Raw genomic sequence first — 19,101 nt, forward strand, 5'->3', positions numbered from 1 at the left:
GCAGGCTGGAATCTACAAACGGTGTGCTCTACTAAACAATACTCTTCAGAGGGCTGTGTGCTCTACTAAACAACACTTTCCACATACAGTAGCGAGTGTACATTTCCTGTCAGCCTCTCTGTGTATTCCTTTAAAGCTATTTAAAAAGAAGAACGCCTGAAACACGAAACAAAGTATGAGGAAAAGAAACAGCTGAGGTATTCATGCCAGTCACACTAGTCAGAGACGGAACACGTCACTGTAACAAACCAAACCTGACACACAAGGAAACCTGTACAAACCCATTCTACAAACACCGTTAGGCATATTTGGTACTTACCACTATGACCAAAACTGAAAGAACACCTACAGGTAGAGCAGCAGCATGACATAACATGTCAATGTCTGTAGCATAAGAAAGCAAAAAAGTTTAACAGCAATTTGCTGATTATATTCTTGCTTGTGCAACAGGCTTTGTGCCAAAAATCTAAATATGCACAATATTTTGTGAGCTTCAACAGTGCTTGTTGCTCCTCTGTGCCTCGATACGATAATGGCCTGCTCAAATCAGTGGGTGGAGCCACAGAATCAGGCATTGCAACTTTTGGGTGGAAGCGGTGTTTATCTTAGGTCCACATTGTTTCATCATTGTGTCTATTTACTTTTGTAAAAGTATGCAAATTCATATTTATTCAGTTTTTAACTTAATTTCAGTAATGTTATTGACTAATATAAAAAAATTTTCATATAATTTATGACTAAACAATTAGTAGAATAATATTTTCTGTCTTTCAGTAGAAATTTTAAATAAAAGTAAAAAAGGTATTATTCTTTATTTCATACATTACGTTTTTTTAAACGTTTGTGTGCTTTTTGCTGCAACAAAATACAGAAAAAACCCAATTCAATCCACTACAATATAATACATATAAAATACAATACATAAAAAAAATAATAATAAAACAAATAAATAAATAAAAAAGAAAACCACTAACCTATGACAGAACAACCAAACGACACAACACAGAGGGACATGAAGCCAAAATATAGTTTAGCTGGTCAGGTTAATGCATAAATAAAAGCAATTATAAAGTAATATTGTTGTATCACCAGAAAACTGCATTATCCTGACTACAGTGTTATTGTCAAATAATAGTTTGGGCACATTTTTAAGCATATTATAGATAATGAATTGTGAATCTCAATTAAACTCAATCTTTAATTACTGTGTTATCGAAAGGGGTTATTGGTTAGCTTGTGTTTCTTCCAATGCATTAAGGTGTTCTAACATCTGTCCCCATGTTTTATCAAACATCCGCAATTTGTCATTATTGATATATCTCAACCTCTCCAAAGCAAGATATCTCTAACCCACAAAACAAATTTAGGTACAGATTCAGTTTTCCAAATTCTCAAAATCACCCTTTTGGCAATAACCATACCAAATAACATGGCTCGTCTTTCTTTATTTATGATACTCCCAAAATCATTCAGCATAAATATATCGATTTTGTAAAAACTTCTCTGCAGTTCTTAACCCCTTTAATTATCCAAAATTAACATCACTATAATGATTCATTTAGATGGCTATTTGTTTTGCATTTTTTAACAATTTGTCAGAAAACATTCAGCCTGTGTATAGCAGTGGCGGAGCTAGAATTTTTTACATGGGGTGGCCACTGCTATTTTAGGGGGTCTCCACACACAAACACACACACACACACACACACACACACGTTTAGAAAACTAAAATCTATTTCATTAGCAACATATAATTAAATATATGAAAATATAATAAATTGAAGTCTGACTACACTGACTCTTACCTAGTCTCAGGTATGGAGCTGCTGTGGGATCCAGTGCAAAGGCTAGGGTATGTTACAACCTGCTCTGCCTGTTTGTGTTTCTTTATTAAGAAGTCTGATATTTCGCCCTTTCTTTTTATGTTTAATTGACCCTGTGCAAAAATAGTACAGTCTGGTTACATCTGATCCAGTTAGAAACACGTTATCCTAATAAAAAATATCCATTATCATACCTGCACATTAAAATCAGCATCATAAAATCAAAGTATATGAGGTGGCTAATCCATTTCAAATAAATTTACTCACAAACAGCTAGCCTAACATCACTTTCCCATATTAGCAAAATATTTGAGCATCGTAAATTAAACATAATAGCATAGATTAAGTATAGCGTTAACTGTCTAAAGAGCGAACTGATCTCTTTCTCATTAAATTAACTCATGTCGTCGGTGCCTCATTAACTTACACAGCAGATAATAAAGGTTTCTAAACTAACAAACCTTATGCTAAACTATAAAACATATTTCAAATATTATGTTTTGATGTATTATTATTATTATTATTCATCTTACTTGAAACAATGATCTTATCTTCAGCTTGTCTTAGATTTAAAAATAGCTTGAGCACAGTGTTGCCAGATATAGCTGACTGATTACAGCCCAAAAACTATCCAAAACCCGCCGAAATGCAAAAACAATCTAAATCAAAACCGCCCAATCTGGCAACACTGCTTGTGCGTTGCCGGGCATGCCGGCAAAAATCAATAACATCTTTAGGCAAATGAGATGCCAATCAGCTTCAGGAACTGCCAGCAGCAAATTAAATTTTAGGGTGGCACCCTGGACACCCCTTTGGCTCCGCCACTGGAGTATAGGCATAATACTGGTATATGAGACATGTTTCATTTGCATTATGGCTAAAATAAACTGAAGTCTTTATTAAACTCTCTCTTAATCAGTTAATAAACATTCTTTTAACATTACACTGCCAGGCCTGTAGCCAGCTTATTGAAAGGGTGGTTATTGTTTTCTGAAAAACTAAACCTTTTTGCAGTTATTTTGCAGTTATGCTAAATTGGTCGACATCGCCCAACTCTAATGTACTGTGTTATGCATTATTTTCTTAACTCTTAAAATGAATAACACATTTCAGATGATTCTAAGACACAATCTTATCACTGAAATCTTATTTTGTTTTCTGCCTTTCGCATTCTGACATCATCTGTATACTCACTGCAGCAAAGCTATAGTGCAGACTTCAAATAAATAAATAAATAAAAAAGGAAAAACCTGATCTGGACATGACATTTTGACATTTCTCTTCAGCTTCTAATTGAACTGTTTCCGTTTGCATGTGCCCTTTTTCTTTCTGTTTTATCTGGCCAATGTTTAACTGCTTTGGCAAAGGTGTGTAGAGTACATAAACTAAACTATAGAACAACGTTGAGATGACTTAGTTTATAAGTAAATGATCATTAAAAATGCATCATTAATCATAAATTGTAATTAATTGAATTAAGTTTTGCAATGGTTTTGCTTGCAAACTCTTATCAATGACTCAGTGCATGCAGGAAATAAACTATTTTGCTGGGCAGCAACTCTGGGAAGATTCCAAAGGTAGTAAAAGTTCAACTTTAACCTAGTTGGGTTGTAAAGGGGCACAAAGTAACAACTTACATGCTACTAAATAGTTTTGTGTTGCACCACTGAACTTAGTTAAAACTCAATTCTGCTTTCCAACTAAATATTTACAGCAGCCTCAAAGATTATATTACATTATTGAGCTTGTGATGATAATAAAGAACCACAATTTCTCAATTCCTTCAGCATTAACCACAATTGGATTGTGCCCAAGTTATAGAAATCACGTGACAAACTGAGCAGAGAGCTCTTCCTCTTACACAGAAACACTCTTTTGAGGGTTGTCACAGATGAATCATGGGCTTTACCGTTACAACTCTTCAACAATCTGCAATCAAATGAAGTAAGCATTTTAAATACATCCTCCTTCAAAGTTAAACCTTATAAAACATTTTGGAGAAACATGCTTTAGCCTCTTATTTTTTCTTTTTTTTCCCTTTGCTATTTGGGCTTATTGGACCCTTATTAGAATAAAATCTAAATAACATATTTTGATATGATGTACTTTTATAGGAAAATAATGTCCAATTATGTGAACTCAGGGTCCAAATTTACATAAAACACTTTATCCTGGCTGATTTTTAATGCATATTTAACAGAGTTTTTTTTTTTAACTTGTTTTGATTATCAGAGTATTTTTGGACAGTTCAAAATAGTGTTTGGGACATTTTATATGCTGCAAAACAGTTGCAGGATGAAATTGTACGTCTGTAACAAAATATAAACGATTAAAAGTATTTTAAACAGCCACTTAAGAGTTAAAATAAGCTGTCTATGTATGTGGACACTCAAGCCTAGGAGGTTATGCAGAAAAAAAAGCATATTTGAGGCAGAATAGTCTGTTGTTGCGATGATATACTCATTTTTATTTGTTATTGTGTTGAAGCAAGTTGTTTAAACAGTTGTTTAATTTATTTCTACACCACTTGTTTTTTAAACCACAGAGAGAGATGCTGCATTGTGATTCAATATTAAAACAACTTTCAGACTTTTGAAAATGGAGTCATCAGGAAAACTGCTGTCAGCACGACTGCTTTCCCTGCTCAAGAATGGACAATGGGATAAAGATGATGTTGTGAAGTTGTTTAAAGCCCTGGTGGAGCAGTTTAATGGCAGGAATGAAGATTTTCACACATGGATGATGAAAACCCTTCATCAAGTGGAGATTCACAAATTAAGCGTATCAGATTTGACACTGAATGGTGAGATTGTGGATGATGTTGAGGACAAAATTAACAAAATATCCAAAAGCACTGAGGAGAAAACACTGGATGAGATTCTAAAGGAAATTGAAGAGCAAGCAGTTATAGATGAACAAACTCTGGCAGAAGTGAAAGACATTGTGAGCTCTGTGTCCAAATGTCTATCAGCTTCTTCAGCACTACAAGAAGGAATAAAGCAACGGCTGTTTCAACTCTGCAAAGCTGTAGAAAAGACGATGAACTTCCCACCTCGACTGACTCAGATGGTGAGCTGGTGCATTCTGGTGCTTTCTGAATCCAGTCGGCTGGTTCAGGTTGGAACAGGAGAAGGAAAGTCGTGTATTGTGGCCATGTTTGCAGCATATCAGGTCATGATGGGGAAAACCCCAGACATCATCTCCAGTTCTCCAGTACTTGCAGAAAGAGACTGTAGAGAATGGCTTCGCTTTTATAAAGAACTGAACATCACTGCTGATGTAAACACCAACAAATCAAACGACAAAGAGCTGAAAGAGTGCTATGAATGTCAGGTGGTCTACGGTACAGCCCAGACTTTTGCAAGTGATTTTTTGCAACAATGTTCCCACAGAAGAGAAGTGAGACCTAAGAGAGAGTTTCAGTGTGTGATAGTAGACGAGGTGGACTCACTAATGCTGGACAAAGGTCTTGAAGTTGTCTACTTGAACACTGATGTGCCACTTATGGAATCCTTCAATGAGATTCTGGCAGAAATTTGGTTAATTATCAACCAATTGAAATACTTGGACAGTGGAGAGATTTTAGGTCCCATTCAGAGTTTCTCTCAGGTTCTGTCTGAAACCATCCATGACTATGAAGACATTGATCAACTTGTTGTGCAGGCAGCTGTGGATTCAGGAATTATGCCTTTAAAGCAAATGCAGGAAAACAAGTCAAATGTTTTAAAACAGTTAGACAATGCAAGTATGGTCCAAATAGTGGGTTTTTTAACCATGTTTGTTCAATATTTCCCTGAATATTTTTTCAGACTTTACCAGGAATCATCTGATGGGACTTTAAGGAAACTAAATGAAATAAATGCCGCGGGAACAATTAAAAGTCAAGAAAGATCTCTTCTTCTCCTAGGAAATGGACAATATCGTGTTGTGCACTTAAATGAAGACGCACTAGTAATGGAACTGGGAAATAGGATTAAACTGTCCTTTCAGACTGAGACAATAAAGGAGCAAAATAAATCCCCAATCCCAAACCGTGAAGACCTCATCACTGGCAAAGCACAAATCTGGATTGAAAATGCTCTGCAGGCCACTAAAATGACTCTGGGTCATGAATATATTCTTCACGAAGATGGAGTTGTTCCTGTGGATTATAAATGCACTGGTGTTGTCCAGAACAACATGAGATGGGGTGAAGGACTTCAGCAGTTCCTGGAGATGAAACACCAAACCAAACTCTCCAATATGAGTCTTATAACAAACTTCATGTCCATTGTTGGCTTATTCAAGAAATACAATGATCAGATCTTTGGGATAACGAGAACTTTAGGGCATCAAACAGAGCTTGACATGCTGAAAAAACTCTACAATGGCATGAAGACCTGCAACATTCCCTCATTCAGAAGGAGGAAACTTTACGAGCTGGAAGGCCTGGTGATTCCTGAAGAGGACGAGTGGATCAGGACCGTCTGTGATGCTGTTAAACATCAAGTGTTTCCTACAGTGTATCGAGGTCCACGAGCAGCTCTCATCATCTGTGAAACAATCAATCGTGCTGAAATGTTTCACATGACCCTCGCAGAAACCATTTCAAAAGACAAACTGAAACTCTACGTGAATAACAACATGAATAACTCTACAGTGATAGATCAAACTGTTGAAGGCGGTGACGTGATCATTGCAACTAATCTAGCAGGTCGAGGTACAGACCTAAAGGTCTCTAAAAGTGTAAATGAAGCAGGAGGCCTGTTTGTGCTGCAAACCTTCTTACCTCTGAACATCCGTGTTGAACAGCAAGTGTTTGGACGAACGGCTCGACAAGGAAGTCCAGGATCTGCTCAACTCATCATGTGTGCCAGCCATTTCTCTGAATCAGTCAATCTAGTGATGGATGTAATTGGCAGTCTTGATGACAATTTACTCAGTCATCTAAACAGTCTTAAATCTACACCGATGCCTTGTGGTGACACAGAAAGTCTATCTGAGGAAATGCTTATCCACTACCTGGACAATCAAAGCTTTCAATCCCCTGAAGTGATGGTCTTAGCTCTTACAGGTTTCTTAAACATGAATCCAAACCCAGTTCAGAAAAGCAATCTAGAAGCAGTAAAGGATGCCAGAAATCTTCTGGTGAATGTCAGACTCTCAAGGTTTCTTGAAAAAGACGTTGCAAAAATCTCTAAAGAGGAAGAGCTTTTCTCCATCTACCTTGACATTTTTAACAGTGTTTATGAAGACGATGTTTTCCCTGACCAGCGTGATGTGATTGTTTCCTCTCTTCATGAGTGTTGGGGTTTGTGGCTCCTGATGAATTCCAGTGAGGAAAAGCCCACAGAGATGCTGAAGGAAAAGCTGAAAGTGGACTTGTCAAGTGCAAAGCAGAAACTTTTTAGTAAACAGTCTCCATCCTCAATGGTTTACTATTACATCAGGTCTGGAAACAGTCTTCGTGAAAAGGGACACCTTGCAGAGAGCATTGAGATGTACACTAAAGCTCTGGAGGAGGATGCAGCTGGCTCGATTATTCCTCTCTATAATCGTGCACAGGCCACAATTATGAAGAAGGACGCTGGTTATGTTACCCAAGCACTGGCTGATCTGGAAAATGCTGACAAGGCAATAGATTCATACAAGTCGCAACTGTCTCGTATTTATAGTCTTGTAAAATCATCAAGCCACGAGCCGTCAACAGAGGCTGAATCTTTACTGAGCAAACAGATTCAAATGAAGTGCATGATTATAGACCAACTCAAGGTTAACATTCAAGAAGCTATATTGAAGTTGAAGAGGGCTGAAAGCAGAGGAGGCAATGTGAGACTGCGGGAAAAACATGTAATTTTTCTAGTTGAAGACTTTTTGAAGAGGACAATAGGTCAGAGTGATATGGGCTTGGCAGACACATTTGCCCTTTTTGTGAAGGAACACTTTATGAAGAGGGCTGAAATCAGACGAGGGGATGTGAACTTAACTGAAAAATATGCTATGATTTGCACAGAAAACTCTATGAGAAGGTCTGATAGCAGAAGCGAAGATGTGAACCTGGCTGAAAGTCTTTCCTTTGTGCTGTTAGATGATTCAGTTTGCAATTCTGAACAAAATATTGTAGAGCTGCTCAGAGAATATGAATATATCATGTCATTGGGTCTTGACACTATTTTTAATTTGGACACCAGATTTTCTTTCAGTAGCTTTGTATCAAATAAGTTAAATCTGGGTTGAGTTACTTCACATTAACTTTACTTTACATTAACATGAGTTCCTAATGTTGATACAAAGTTAGGTGCATAAATATTTGGACATCGACACAATTCTAACATTTTTGGCTCTATACACCAACACGAATGTGAAAAGATGTGCTATGACTGCAGACTGTCAGCTTTAATTTGAGAGAATTTACATCCAAATTAGGTGAACACTGTAGGAATTACAACAGTTTGCACATGTGCTTCCCACGTGTTAAGAGACCAAACATAATTGAACAGAATAATAATCATAAACAAACTTTTACCTTAATACTTGGTTGCAAATCCTTTGCTGTAAATTAAAGCCTGAAGTTTGTAACGCATAGACATCACCAGACACTAAGTTTTATTCTTGGTAGTGCTCTTCCAGTACTCTACAGTATTCAGTTCCTGCCTGCATTTTCCCTTCAGTTTTGTCTTCAGCAAGTTAAATGCATGCTCAACCAGATTCAGATCAGGTGATTGACCTGGCCTTCATAACATTTCACTTCGTTCCCCTTCAAAAACTCTTTGGTTGCTTTTGCAGTATGCTTTGGATCATTCTCCATCTGAACTGTGAAGCACAGTCCAATGAGTTCTGAAGTATTTGGCTAAATAGGAGCATTAAATATTGCCTGAATCACTTCAGAAATCCTGCTGCTTTTATTAAGCCGACAAGAAAATGAATGAATGAATGGTTGCTGTGTGCACATCCTGCTTTGCAGACATGCACACTTTTATATGCATTACTGTGGAGACATGTTAATACATGGTTGACAGTCAATTTGATGGGCAGGGAAACCGCACTCCTCAAAAAGGGATTTGGATCCTATTTCTAACATCAGAAATACAGAAAAGACTCATTGTGTTTCTATTAAACCAGTTTGACTGTGGACACACTACAAGTACAAAGAAAGAAAAGAGTGGAGTTTGCATATTCTCTCTTTGTCTGTGTGGGTTTATAAATGTATTACTTTAGTCGAGTGTTCAGTTGAAGTAAATCCTTTTGTGAGACGACTCCATAGATGTGTGTGTGTGTATGTGTGGACTATTCCCATTATTCAATGAATGCAGTTAATTGTTGTATATATATTCAGCAACTGCTAAAAGGATTACCAGAGTCTCTTCAATACGTTATACACATAGGCTGCTTTTACACACATGAACAGGAATTCTCTTTGACTACAGGTGCTGAATTTACCATTTTCTTCCTTAAAAAAACTCATGCAATTTGAGTAAAGAAGGCTTTGCTACTTTAATAAAACATTTCAAAATCTGAGTGGCCGGATTACTATTACATTTTGGCACACAACTTCACATGTAGTGCTACAAATTTGGCGTTGCTTGTATGGCATCTCAAGCACTACATGCACTCAAAAAAATGATATGTTGGCTTTAATTAACTTTATGTCAACAGGTTTCACGTAACCGAGTTAAGTTACCTTAAAGAAAGAATATTTATTTGAGTGAACTTGAGTAAGTTACATAAAGGTAAGGTAATGTAGTTTAGTTCAATCAACACAACATTTATAATTTAGCTTTAATTTATTTACACTGCAAAAAAAAATCTGTTAAATTTACTGAAAAATACCGGCAGTGGTTGCCAGGAATTTTCTATAAAAATACAGAAGTTTTATAGGACTGTTTAAATATACAGAATATAACCATATTATATCAACTGATACAATGCTTAGTTCACAAAAACCTAGTTTAGCTCACAAAAACGTAAAGTCATTCAATGCACTTTTGTGTTCATGTGTGTACAATTAGCAAACAGATTATCACTGTATTTGTAACTACACAGTTACTTTTAAACAAAAGAAAATGCAGCACAACATCAGCTATCCTTAGTTCATATTGGACATGCACACAGATGCTACTATCCTCCACAATGGTGGAAGAGTTAATTTAATCATCTGAATCCATAAGCATTTATCTGAAATTATTCACTTTGAGCTGTTCTTTCTGTGAAACATTCAGACTTTAAAATGGTATTTATTTGTTTTTTCAACTATGCTACATGTTTGAGGATCCTTTTGCATATTTCAGTGCCCTTGAGGCAGGTCAGAAAGATCTCTCCATAAAAAAAGGTGATGATTATTTAATGAAACTATAAATACATCTGATCGTGTTTATTTTTCATCTGAAGGCACTGTATTATTTATTTAGGCACTGAATATATGATATGATGGGGTTTGGGATCATGAAATTAAGATGTGAATACAGCTGCTTGAGGAAGTTTGTTTGATTCTCATGGTGTGTGTCAAGACACCCCACTCTGTAAAACAAATTAAACAATCCAACAAGACAGGTGTCGATGGCTTTATAAAGGCCAATTTATAAACTGATTCTTACAAATCATGTGACTTTAGGTGAAAGAGAAACAGAACATGGCAGAAATTTACAAATAGTTTAAATAACTGTTTAAACATTAGAATTAAGTACTTCTTTGCTAAATACCCACCACGGGAAATCAATGTCACGTTAAATTTATTTAGCTGAAGCTTTTATCCAAAGTGACTTACAAATTGTCAAATAGAAAACTTTTGGAAAGTTTCAAAAACTCCCTGTGTTCAGAACAAACCTTAGTTCAACAGTACTTCCATATGGTTTTCTCAAAGCATTAAAAAAGATAACAGAAGTATGTATGAAAAACAAAGCAAGAGAAAATGAAACCAGCATGTTAATCCTGGCACGAAGCATGTCACCACACCACACCTAAAATACAAAGAAACCAGTCCACTATAAGTAATCATGATGTACTGTGTTCTTCTTTCCTCACCAAAACTTGAAAGTGAAAGAATAATGAAAGAATTGAATAAATACAACTCCCTTACAACTTTTCTAAAGACAACTCAAGACGAGCTTTGCGGTGACAAGTCCTGAATATGTCAAAGGTAAGTGCTGTAAATAAATGCTCTCTCTGGTGGTAGAAATCAGACTACTTCGAGAACACTCTTTTGAACAAATCAACATTATGCGTTACATTAATTGATGTGTTAGATTTCACTTAGGTATTTTAAATATACTTTTATAATTGTGTGCTTAATTTTAGTTTGGCAGAGATGTAATTTATTTGTGTGGATTTTTTTCAACAATAGAGACACAGTAGTTTAAAAGGAAAAACTATTTTATAATAGTTTTGAAAATGGAGTCATCAGGAAAACTGCTGTCAGCACGACTGCTTTCCCTGCTCAAGAATGGACAATGGGATACAGATGATGTTGTGAAGTTGTTTAAAGCCCTGGTGGAGCAGTTTAATGGCAGGAATGAAGATTTTCACACATGGATGATGAAAACCCTTCATCAAGTGGAGATTCACAAAATAAGCGTATCAGATTTGACACTGAATGGTGAGATTGTGGATGATGTTGAGGACAAAATTAACAAAATATCCAGAAACACTGAGGAGAAAACACTGGATGAGATTTTAAGGGAAATTGTCGAGCAAGCAGTTATAGATGAACAAACTCTGGCAGAAGTGAAAGACATTGTGAGCTCTGTGTCCAAATGTCTATCAGCTTCTTCAGCATCACATCTACAAGGACTAAAGCAACGGCTGTTTCAACTCTGCAAAGCTGTAAAAAAGACGATGAATCTCACACCTCGACTGACTCAGATGGTGAGCTGGTGCATTCTGGTGCTTTCTGAATCCAGTCGGCTGGTTCAGGTTGGAACAGGAGAAGGAAAGTCGTGTATTGTGGCCATGTTTGCAGCATATCAGGTCATGATGGGAAAAACCCCAGACATCATCTCCAGTTCTCCAGTACTTGCTGAAAGAGACTGTAAAGAATGGCTTCGCTTTTATAAAGAATTGAAGATCACTGCTGATGTAAACACCAACAAATCAAACGACAAAGAGCTGAAAGAGTGCTATGAATGTCAGGTGGTCTACGGTACATCTGATAGCTTTGCAGGTGATTTTCTGCGGCAGCGTTTTCACAGGAGAGAAGTGAGACCTAAGAGAGAGTTTCAGTGTGTGATAGTGGACGAGGTGGACTCACTAATGCTGGACAAAGGTCTTGAAGTGGTCTACTTAAACACTGATGTGCCTCTCATGGAATCTATGAATGGGATTCTGGCTGATATCTGGCTGATCATCAACCAAGTGAAGTTTTTAGACAGTGGAGAGATTTTAGGTCCCATCCAGAGTTTCCATCAGGTACTGTCTGAGATCATAAAAGAAAACACTGATAAAGCTAGTATAATGAAAAAAGCAGCAGACACAGCAAAACTAGATGTAGCAAGTGTTGCTCAAACAGAAGCATTTTTAACTATATTTGCAACAAACTTCCCAGATTATTTGTTTAAACTTTACCAGGAAGAGCCAGTTGGGACTTTGAAAAAACTGAAAGAAATCAGTCCCACAGTAACAATCAGAAGACAAGAAATATCTGTACTTCTCCTGGGAAATGGAAAGTGCCGTTCAGTGTATTATAAAGAGGACTCTCTAGTTCAGTCACTGACCTTAATATTAAACAAATGTTTGCTCTCTGAATCAAAAAAACAAAACAAACCTTGTATCCCAGGCATGGAAGACCTCATAAATGGCAAAGTACAGACCTGGATTGAAAATGCTCTGCAGGCCACTAAAATGACTCTGGGCCATGAATATATTCTTCATGAAGACGGAGTTGTTCCTGTGGATTATAAATGCACTGGTGTTGTCCAGAACAACATGAGATGGGGTGAAGGACTTCAGCAGTTCCTGGAGATGAAACACCAAACCAAACTCTCCAATATGAGTCTTATAACAAACTTCATGTCCATTGTTGGCTTATTCAAGAAATACGATGACCAGATCTATGGGATAACGGGAACTTTAGGTGACCAAACAGAGCTTGACATGCTGAAAAAACTCTACAATGGCATGAAGACCTGCAACATTCCCTCATTCAGAAGGAGGAAACTTTATGAGCTGGAAGGCCTGGTGATTCCTGAAGAGGACGAGTGGATCAGGACCGTCTGTGATGCTGTTAAACATCAAGTGTTTCCTACAGTCTATCGAGGTTCACGAGCAGCTCTCATCATCTGTGAAACAATCAATCGTGCTAAAAAGTTTCACATGACCCTCGCAGAAACCATTTCAAAAGACAAACTAAAACTGTACGTGAATAACAACATGAATAACTCTTCAGTGATAGATCAAACTGTTGAAGGCGGTGACGTGATCATTGCAACTAATCTAGCAGGTCGAGGTACAGACCTAAAGGTCTCTAAAAGTGTAAATGAAGCAGGAGGTCTGTTTGTGCTGCAAACCTTCTTACCTCTGAACATCCGTGTTGAACAGCAAGCGTTTGGACGAACGGCTCGACAAGGAAGTCCAGGATCTGCTCAACTCATCATGTGTGCCAGTCATTTCTCGGAATCAGTCAAACTAGTGATGGACCTGAAGACACCTCTACCAGGTTTACTCAGCCATGTAAAACACCTTACAATGACACTAATGTCATGTCTTAAAAACACATTGTCCACACAGAGTCTGTTTGAGGAAACGGTCTATTGTTACTTGAACAAACACAGCTCTCAAACCCATCAGGCAATGATTTTGGCTCTCACAGGCTTCTTAAAAATGGAATCTGCCCCATTTATTGGCTCCAATCTAGTGGAGATAAAGGATGCCAGAAATCTTCTGGTAAAAATCAGACTCTCAAGGTTTCTTGAAAAAGATGTTGCAAAAATATCTAAAGAGGAAGAGCTTTTTTCCATCTACCTTGATATTTTGGACCAAATTTATGAAGACGATGTTTTCCCTGACCAGCGTGATGTGATTGTTTCCTCTCTTCATGAGTGTTGGGGTTTGTGGCTCCTGATGAATTCCAGTGAGGAAAAGCCCACAGAGATGCTGAAGGAAAAGCTGAAAGTGGACTTGTCAAGTGCAAAGCAGAAACTTTTTAGTAAACAGTCTCCATCCTCAATGGTCTACTTTTACATCAGGTCTGGAAACAGTCTTCGTGAAAAGGGACACCTCGCGGAGAGCATTGAGATGTACACCAAAGCTCTGGAGGATGGTTCAGCTGGGTCAATTATTCCTCTCTATAATCGTGCACTGGCCACTATTATGAAGAAGAACACTGGTTATATTACTCAAGCACTGGCTGATCTAGAAAAGGCTGACAAGGAAATAGATTCTTATCAGTCATATCTGGGAGATGTTTTGAAAAAAATTTTATTATCTAGCAAAGAGTCAAGAACAGAAGGTAGTGCTTTGATCACACAGTTCCAGGCGAAGTATATGGTAGTACACATGCTCCAGAAAAACATTCAAGATGCTGTGGTGAAGCTGAAAAGGGCTGAAATGAGAGGAAGCAATATAAGCCTGACTGAAAAACTTATATTTTTTCTTGCAGAAGACTTTATTTTCCATTCTCTATTCATCCACAAGGAGCTACTGACGCAATTAATGCATATCAAAGAATTAGGTCTTGACACAATTTTCTCTCTGGATACCATATTTTCTTTCAGTGGCTTATTATCAAAGATCTTTAAATGATCTTTTAAAGTGTGACACTTCTGTCAGATACCAAAACAAAAATAACCGTTAATTATACATAGTCAAATTTACAAAAGCAAAAAAAACTTTCTGAAAATAATTATTTAAATTTATGTTTAAAATCACAAACACTGCATTATTTAGGGTTAACAAAGAAACTGATAGAAAAAATAGAAACATGTTTGTCAGTTTGTTTTAGAAATTCACAGAATTTTTGGCCACCTATAATTTAAGTCAAAAAATTGCATTTTTAGTTTTCAGTCCAAAACATCCAGTGCAGTGGTTTTACTTTATCTGCAGCTGTAGTCACTGTGTGGTGTGAAACAGCCTCCAGACTGGATGTGGAAAGCTTTGCTCTGTGAAACCCATTTATTTCAATGTCTTGTACCACACATGGGCAGTTTGTTGCTGCACCAATCAAAGCAATAAAAGCAATAGAGCACACTGTTGACTTGACTCTGTGTGCCATCACAACTCTAAATAGCTCAATAGTCCTCTTTATGGATATTCTGCTCATGTACATAAATACTTATATATGCATGAACTGCACATGCTCACTGGAAAAGTGGAGTCAGCTCAAATTACATGCCAACTGAATGTTTCTATTTAGTATACTAGGAGTTACTGCTGCTTGCAATAGTGCTTCTGTACAACACTGATAAAGTTATGCCTCTTGACTCATTCACAACAATACAGTTTTTCTGTCAATAAAATGTAGTTATTTTACTGGGTTGTGTGTGTGTGTTTATTCAGTATAAGTTATGTTGAGGCGACGCAGTGGCGAAGTAGGTAGTGCTGTCACCTTACAGCAAGAAGGTCACTGGTTCGAACTGCAGCTTGGATCAGCTCAGTTGGAGCTTTTGTGTGGAGTTTGCATGTTCGCCCTGTGTTCGCGTGGGTTTCCTCGGGTGCTCCGGTTTCCCCCACAGTCCAAAGACATACGGTACTGGTGAATAGGGTAGGCTAAATTGTTCGTAGTGTATGAGTGTGTGTATGAATGAGTGTGTATGGATGTTTCCCAGAGATGGGTTGTGGCTGAAAGGGCATACAAGTTGGTGGTTCATTCCACAGTGGCGACTCCAGATTAATAAAGGGACTGAGCCGACAAGAAAATGAATGAATAAATGAATGAAGTTATGTTGAATTCAAGTTAAAAGTCTTACAATATTATTTAATTACTAGATCAATAATTATTACAAAACAATTTTTATTTAAATTTTAAGCCAAGTGCATCAACAATTTTCAGATCTGACCTATAGAGAACCTGTGGGGTTTTGTGAAGAGGAAGATGTGATACACCAGACCCAACACCGCAGAAGAGCTTATGGACATTTTTCAGAGTAACCTGGGCTGCATTACACATGGATTTTCATTAGCTGTGAGCTAAAATCATTCAATTAATATAGTTAAATATATAACTAAAATGTATAATATTTGAAAAATACATTACAACATCTAAGCTTTTCACGCATCATAGCACACGTGAAAATAAAAGTGATTTGATTAGTTAATATATTAGTGAAATGGAGCTGTTTAATATTAAACTTTCCCTTTTTGAATTGAATTACTGAAACTTGGATGATATTCTAATTTATGGACAATTTTCATAAGACTTATGGTGCGTTTAAAATAGGGATGGACCGATTATAGATTTTGGTTGTACGATTATAGTCTTAGAAATAATCACAGGTTCAGGATTATTACGATTATAAAGCATTCATTAATTTCCAGAAAACTTATATTTTACAGTGCTATTTACTGCTCGTCAGTAACCAAATAATACAGCACAAAATAATAATAAACAAACAATGGTCAATTTCTCTCTTTGTGCTTAAAAACAAGTGAAAGTTTTGACATTTAAACAAATAATTTTACACTAATAATAAACGACAGAACAATGAATAAATACATAAAAATAAGAATAAATTAAAAATAGTACTTGTCTAATGCAGGTCTTGAAATGAACCATTTTACTCGGCAGCACCAGTGCTCCCAACTTTAAAAATGTAGGAGCACCCACCAAAAATGAATGAGCATCACTGCAAATTGTATATTAACAGAATCATTGTATTTGAAAACAACATCCATTAGGACTAACCTAAACCAGAAACAACTATCTAACTAATTCTGTAATGACTTATGGATGTTTGTGCAATAATTCCAAAATGTATGTCTGGCACTTATAAAATATTAAGGATTACGATGATGATAATAATACTAACAATGAAATGCTGTCCTGAATGTGCTGGAATGTGAGTTATGAGGTATAAAAAGTCCTACTGTCACTTTATAAAAAATAAATACATGGTTTGCATCAAACAGAAATGAAGCACTGCAGTAAGAAATTTACATTTTGCTCTACTGTTTTATCTGCATGCCAATTTAATAATCAGAAATAACGGACAAAAGAAAGGAAGAAAAGTCTCGCTTCTACCACTCATTAAAAAATTTTGCTTTCGGTTTGTGTCATCGTAAATGCTCAGTCTAGTTATGCGCTGATTTACATTTTTGTGTTTGTGGAAAAAAATCAGGCGAGTTAACCGAACTAATATATGAGCTTGGCAGAAAAAAAAAAATCTCACCATGATCACCAGCTCAATACCATTCTTTGTCATGAGCCACAGTTTCAGTTTCAACTTAGAAAAGTCGAGCATCGTTGGTGAAGATGTGTAGTGTTAGATTTTACAACGAGATTCTTGCTATTAAACAGCTGATCCACTCCGAGGCTGTTTCTCAATTTCAAGAACACAGAGAACGGACTTGCGTTCTTGTGGAGACCGGTCTTTCCAGGTATCCTCGGAAGAATAAACTCGGGAGACCACGAGGACAGAGAACGCGTCCTGTGAGAAATGCTGTGTTCTTCCTGATGGTCACACGACCTTAACGTTTTTAATAGAATATTATTTAAACATTACAGCATTCATACAACCATTTATTGTTTTCCTCTTTTCAAAATAAATACTCTGCATAAAAACATTATAAATATACGTTGCACATTACAAATAAAACAGATTTTTATACGAATTTTAGCAAACAATTATGTGTTGTGTCTTAATGTGTTTATTCCTTTATTAAGTTGTCCATGGGGATGTTTACTTTCACCGTTACATTTAGGGAAACTCCTGAGGTAAATAAGTTAAATCTCTGAACTCTAATAATAAATCTAAATAAAATGCAGCGTTTCCCACCTCCAGTCGAAATGACTTCTGGGACTTCTAGAGCAAGTTCAATGCTCAAGTCTGCATCAGTGCGTCCTCGATATCAAGAACACATCCTTAAGTTTCACGCGTTCTCCGTTCTTGTGGTCTTGAGTATTGGAACTGAACTTTGGCAGCTGATGATGACGTTAAACGAGAACACGAGGACGCAAGATCGCCGAAAAACCCATATTGAGAAACAGCCCGATTCTTTAAGCACTCTCTCCAAAATCACTAAGTTAATCTCGGCTGGCGGATCAACATTCACCACATGATCGCTTTCTTCGGCACTATTATTTGTGGTTTGCAAACCTGTGTACTTTTCATTGTGTCTTACTCAAACTTAAGCTGTTTGCAGTTCCAGCAGTCACAAAAGCTGCCAGTCATCTCAACTAGATGCACCTGAAAAGCATGAGCGCGTTATGCCATGTGTGCGTGCCTCCAATGAAAAAAATTGCACAAGCTTGTTTTAGTTAATAGCCTCAGTCATAGTTAATCCAGTGTGCGTGGTTATTAGTCTCTGTGTACAAACTCGCGCACAGATTGCATAACTTTGTTTAGTAGCTGCAGTTTTATTCTGTGCAGAAACGCGGTGTTGAGAAGCCTTTACGATTAATTAACCGTGACGTATTAAAGCATGGTTAATAGTGAAACCAGATAATCATTGCAGTTTAAAAGTCATAATCATCTTAAATCCTTGGAACTTTCTAAAATTTAGATTAAAAAAAAATATGTATATTTTAGTGGTGGGCCGTTATCCGCATTAATGTGCTGCGTAAATGCGAGACTTATCAGGCGATAAAAAAATATCAGCATTATTCTTTTCTCAAAGTTGGGTTGGGAGCTGGGTCTATTCTACACTATGATGACTTTCACCTTGATATTTTAGCGTGGATGTACACCTGGTCGAATTGCACTGTAGGTGGCGAGAGCGAGTCTTCGAACTTGTGTGTGGTCCTACTGTGCAATTACCACATCAAGCGTGACGTGCTAACATGAATGCAGTTCACTAGAGTGAATCTGACTAATGTTAGCTCCACATTTAACCATCAGGCATCTGTAGAGTTTATGCGTTCAAATAAAAAATCATTTCTGCAAACGGATTCCTGACCAAGTATTGAGTGCATAAGTGAACATATTTATTTGAAGGTTGACTTTTTGTATTTATGATTTGTTTTCTTTTTGTCTTTTTTTTCCACCCTCCTCTCCATTTGCTCAACCCTTAGGTTTTATATTGGTTTATTATTCTGTCCATCATCATTATGACGCTCTCCGGTTACACCAATCCCAGGACGAGCCGCAAGGATTTAAAGCCCTGTCAGACCAGTGTGTGGTGTGCGCTCTGCCTCGGCGTACCCTTTGTGCTCCAC

At 37.0% G+C, this 19,101-nt stretch overlaps 3 protein-coding genes across 3 annotated transcripts in view; 2 read left to right on the top strand and 1 right to left on the bottom strand.

Annotated features, from left to right (window-relative positions):
- si:dkey-187j14.6 overlaps positions 1-19,101 on the bottom strand; it is a 90,371-nt gene that overhangs the window by 52,861 nt on the left and 18,409 nt on the right. The gene's annotated exons all lie outside the window — the stretch shown is intronic.
- Positions 3,662-10,181, top strand: LOC141375239 (protein translocase subunit SecA-like). The gene is made up of 2 exons (XM_073907838.1): positions 3,662-3,767; positions 4,369-10,181. The coding sequence occupies exon 2, from the start codon at positions 4,422-4,424 to the stop codon at positions 8,037-8,039; it is 3,618 nt and encodes a 1,205-aa protein (XP_073763939.1). The 5' UTR covers positions 3,662-3,767; positions 4,369-4,421; the 3' UTR covers positions 8,040-10,181.
- LOC141375240 (protein translocase subunit SecA-like) lies at positions 10,751-15,265 on the top strand. Its single transcript, XM_073907842.1, has 2 exons — positions 10,751-10,938; positions 11,143-15,265. Exon 2 carries the CDS (start codon positions 11,190-11,192, stop codon positions 14,532-14,534), a length of 3,345 nt encoding a protein of 1,114 aa, XP_073763943.1. The 5' UTR covers positions 10,751-10,938; positions 11,143-11,189; the 3' UTR covers positions 14,535-15,265.

This window comes from Danio rerio, chromosome 7, assembly GCF_049306965.1.
Source record: "Danio rerio strain Tuebingen ecotype United States chromosome 7, GRCz12tu, whole genome shotgun sequence".
Taxonomy (NCBI): Eukaryota; Metazoa; Chordata; class Actinopteri; order Cypriniformes; family Danionidae; genus Danio; species Danio rerio.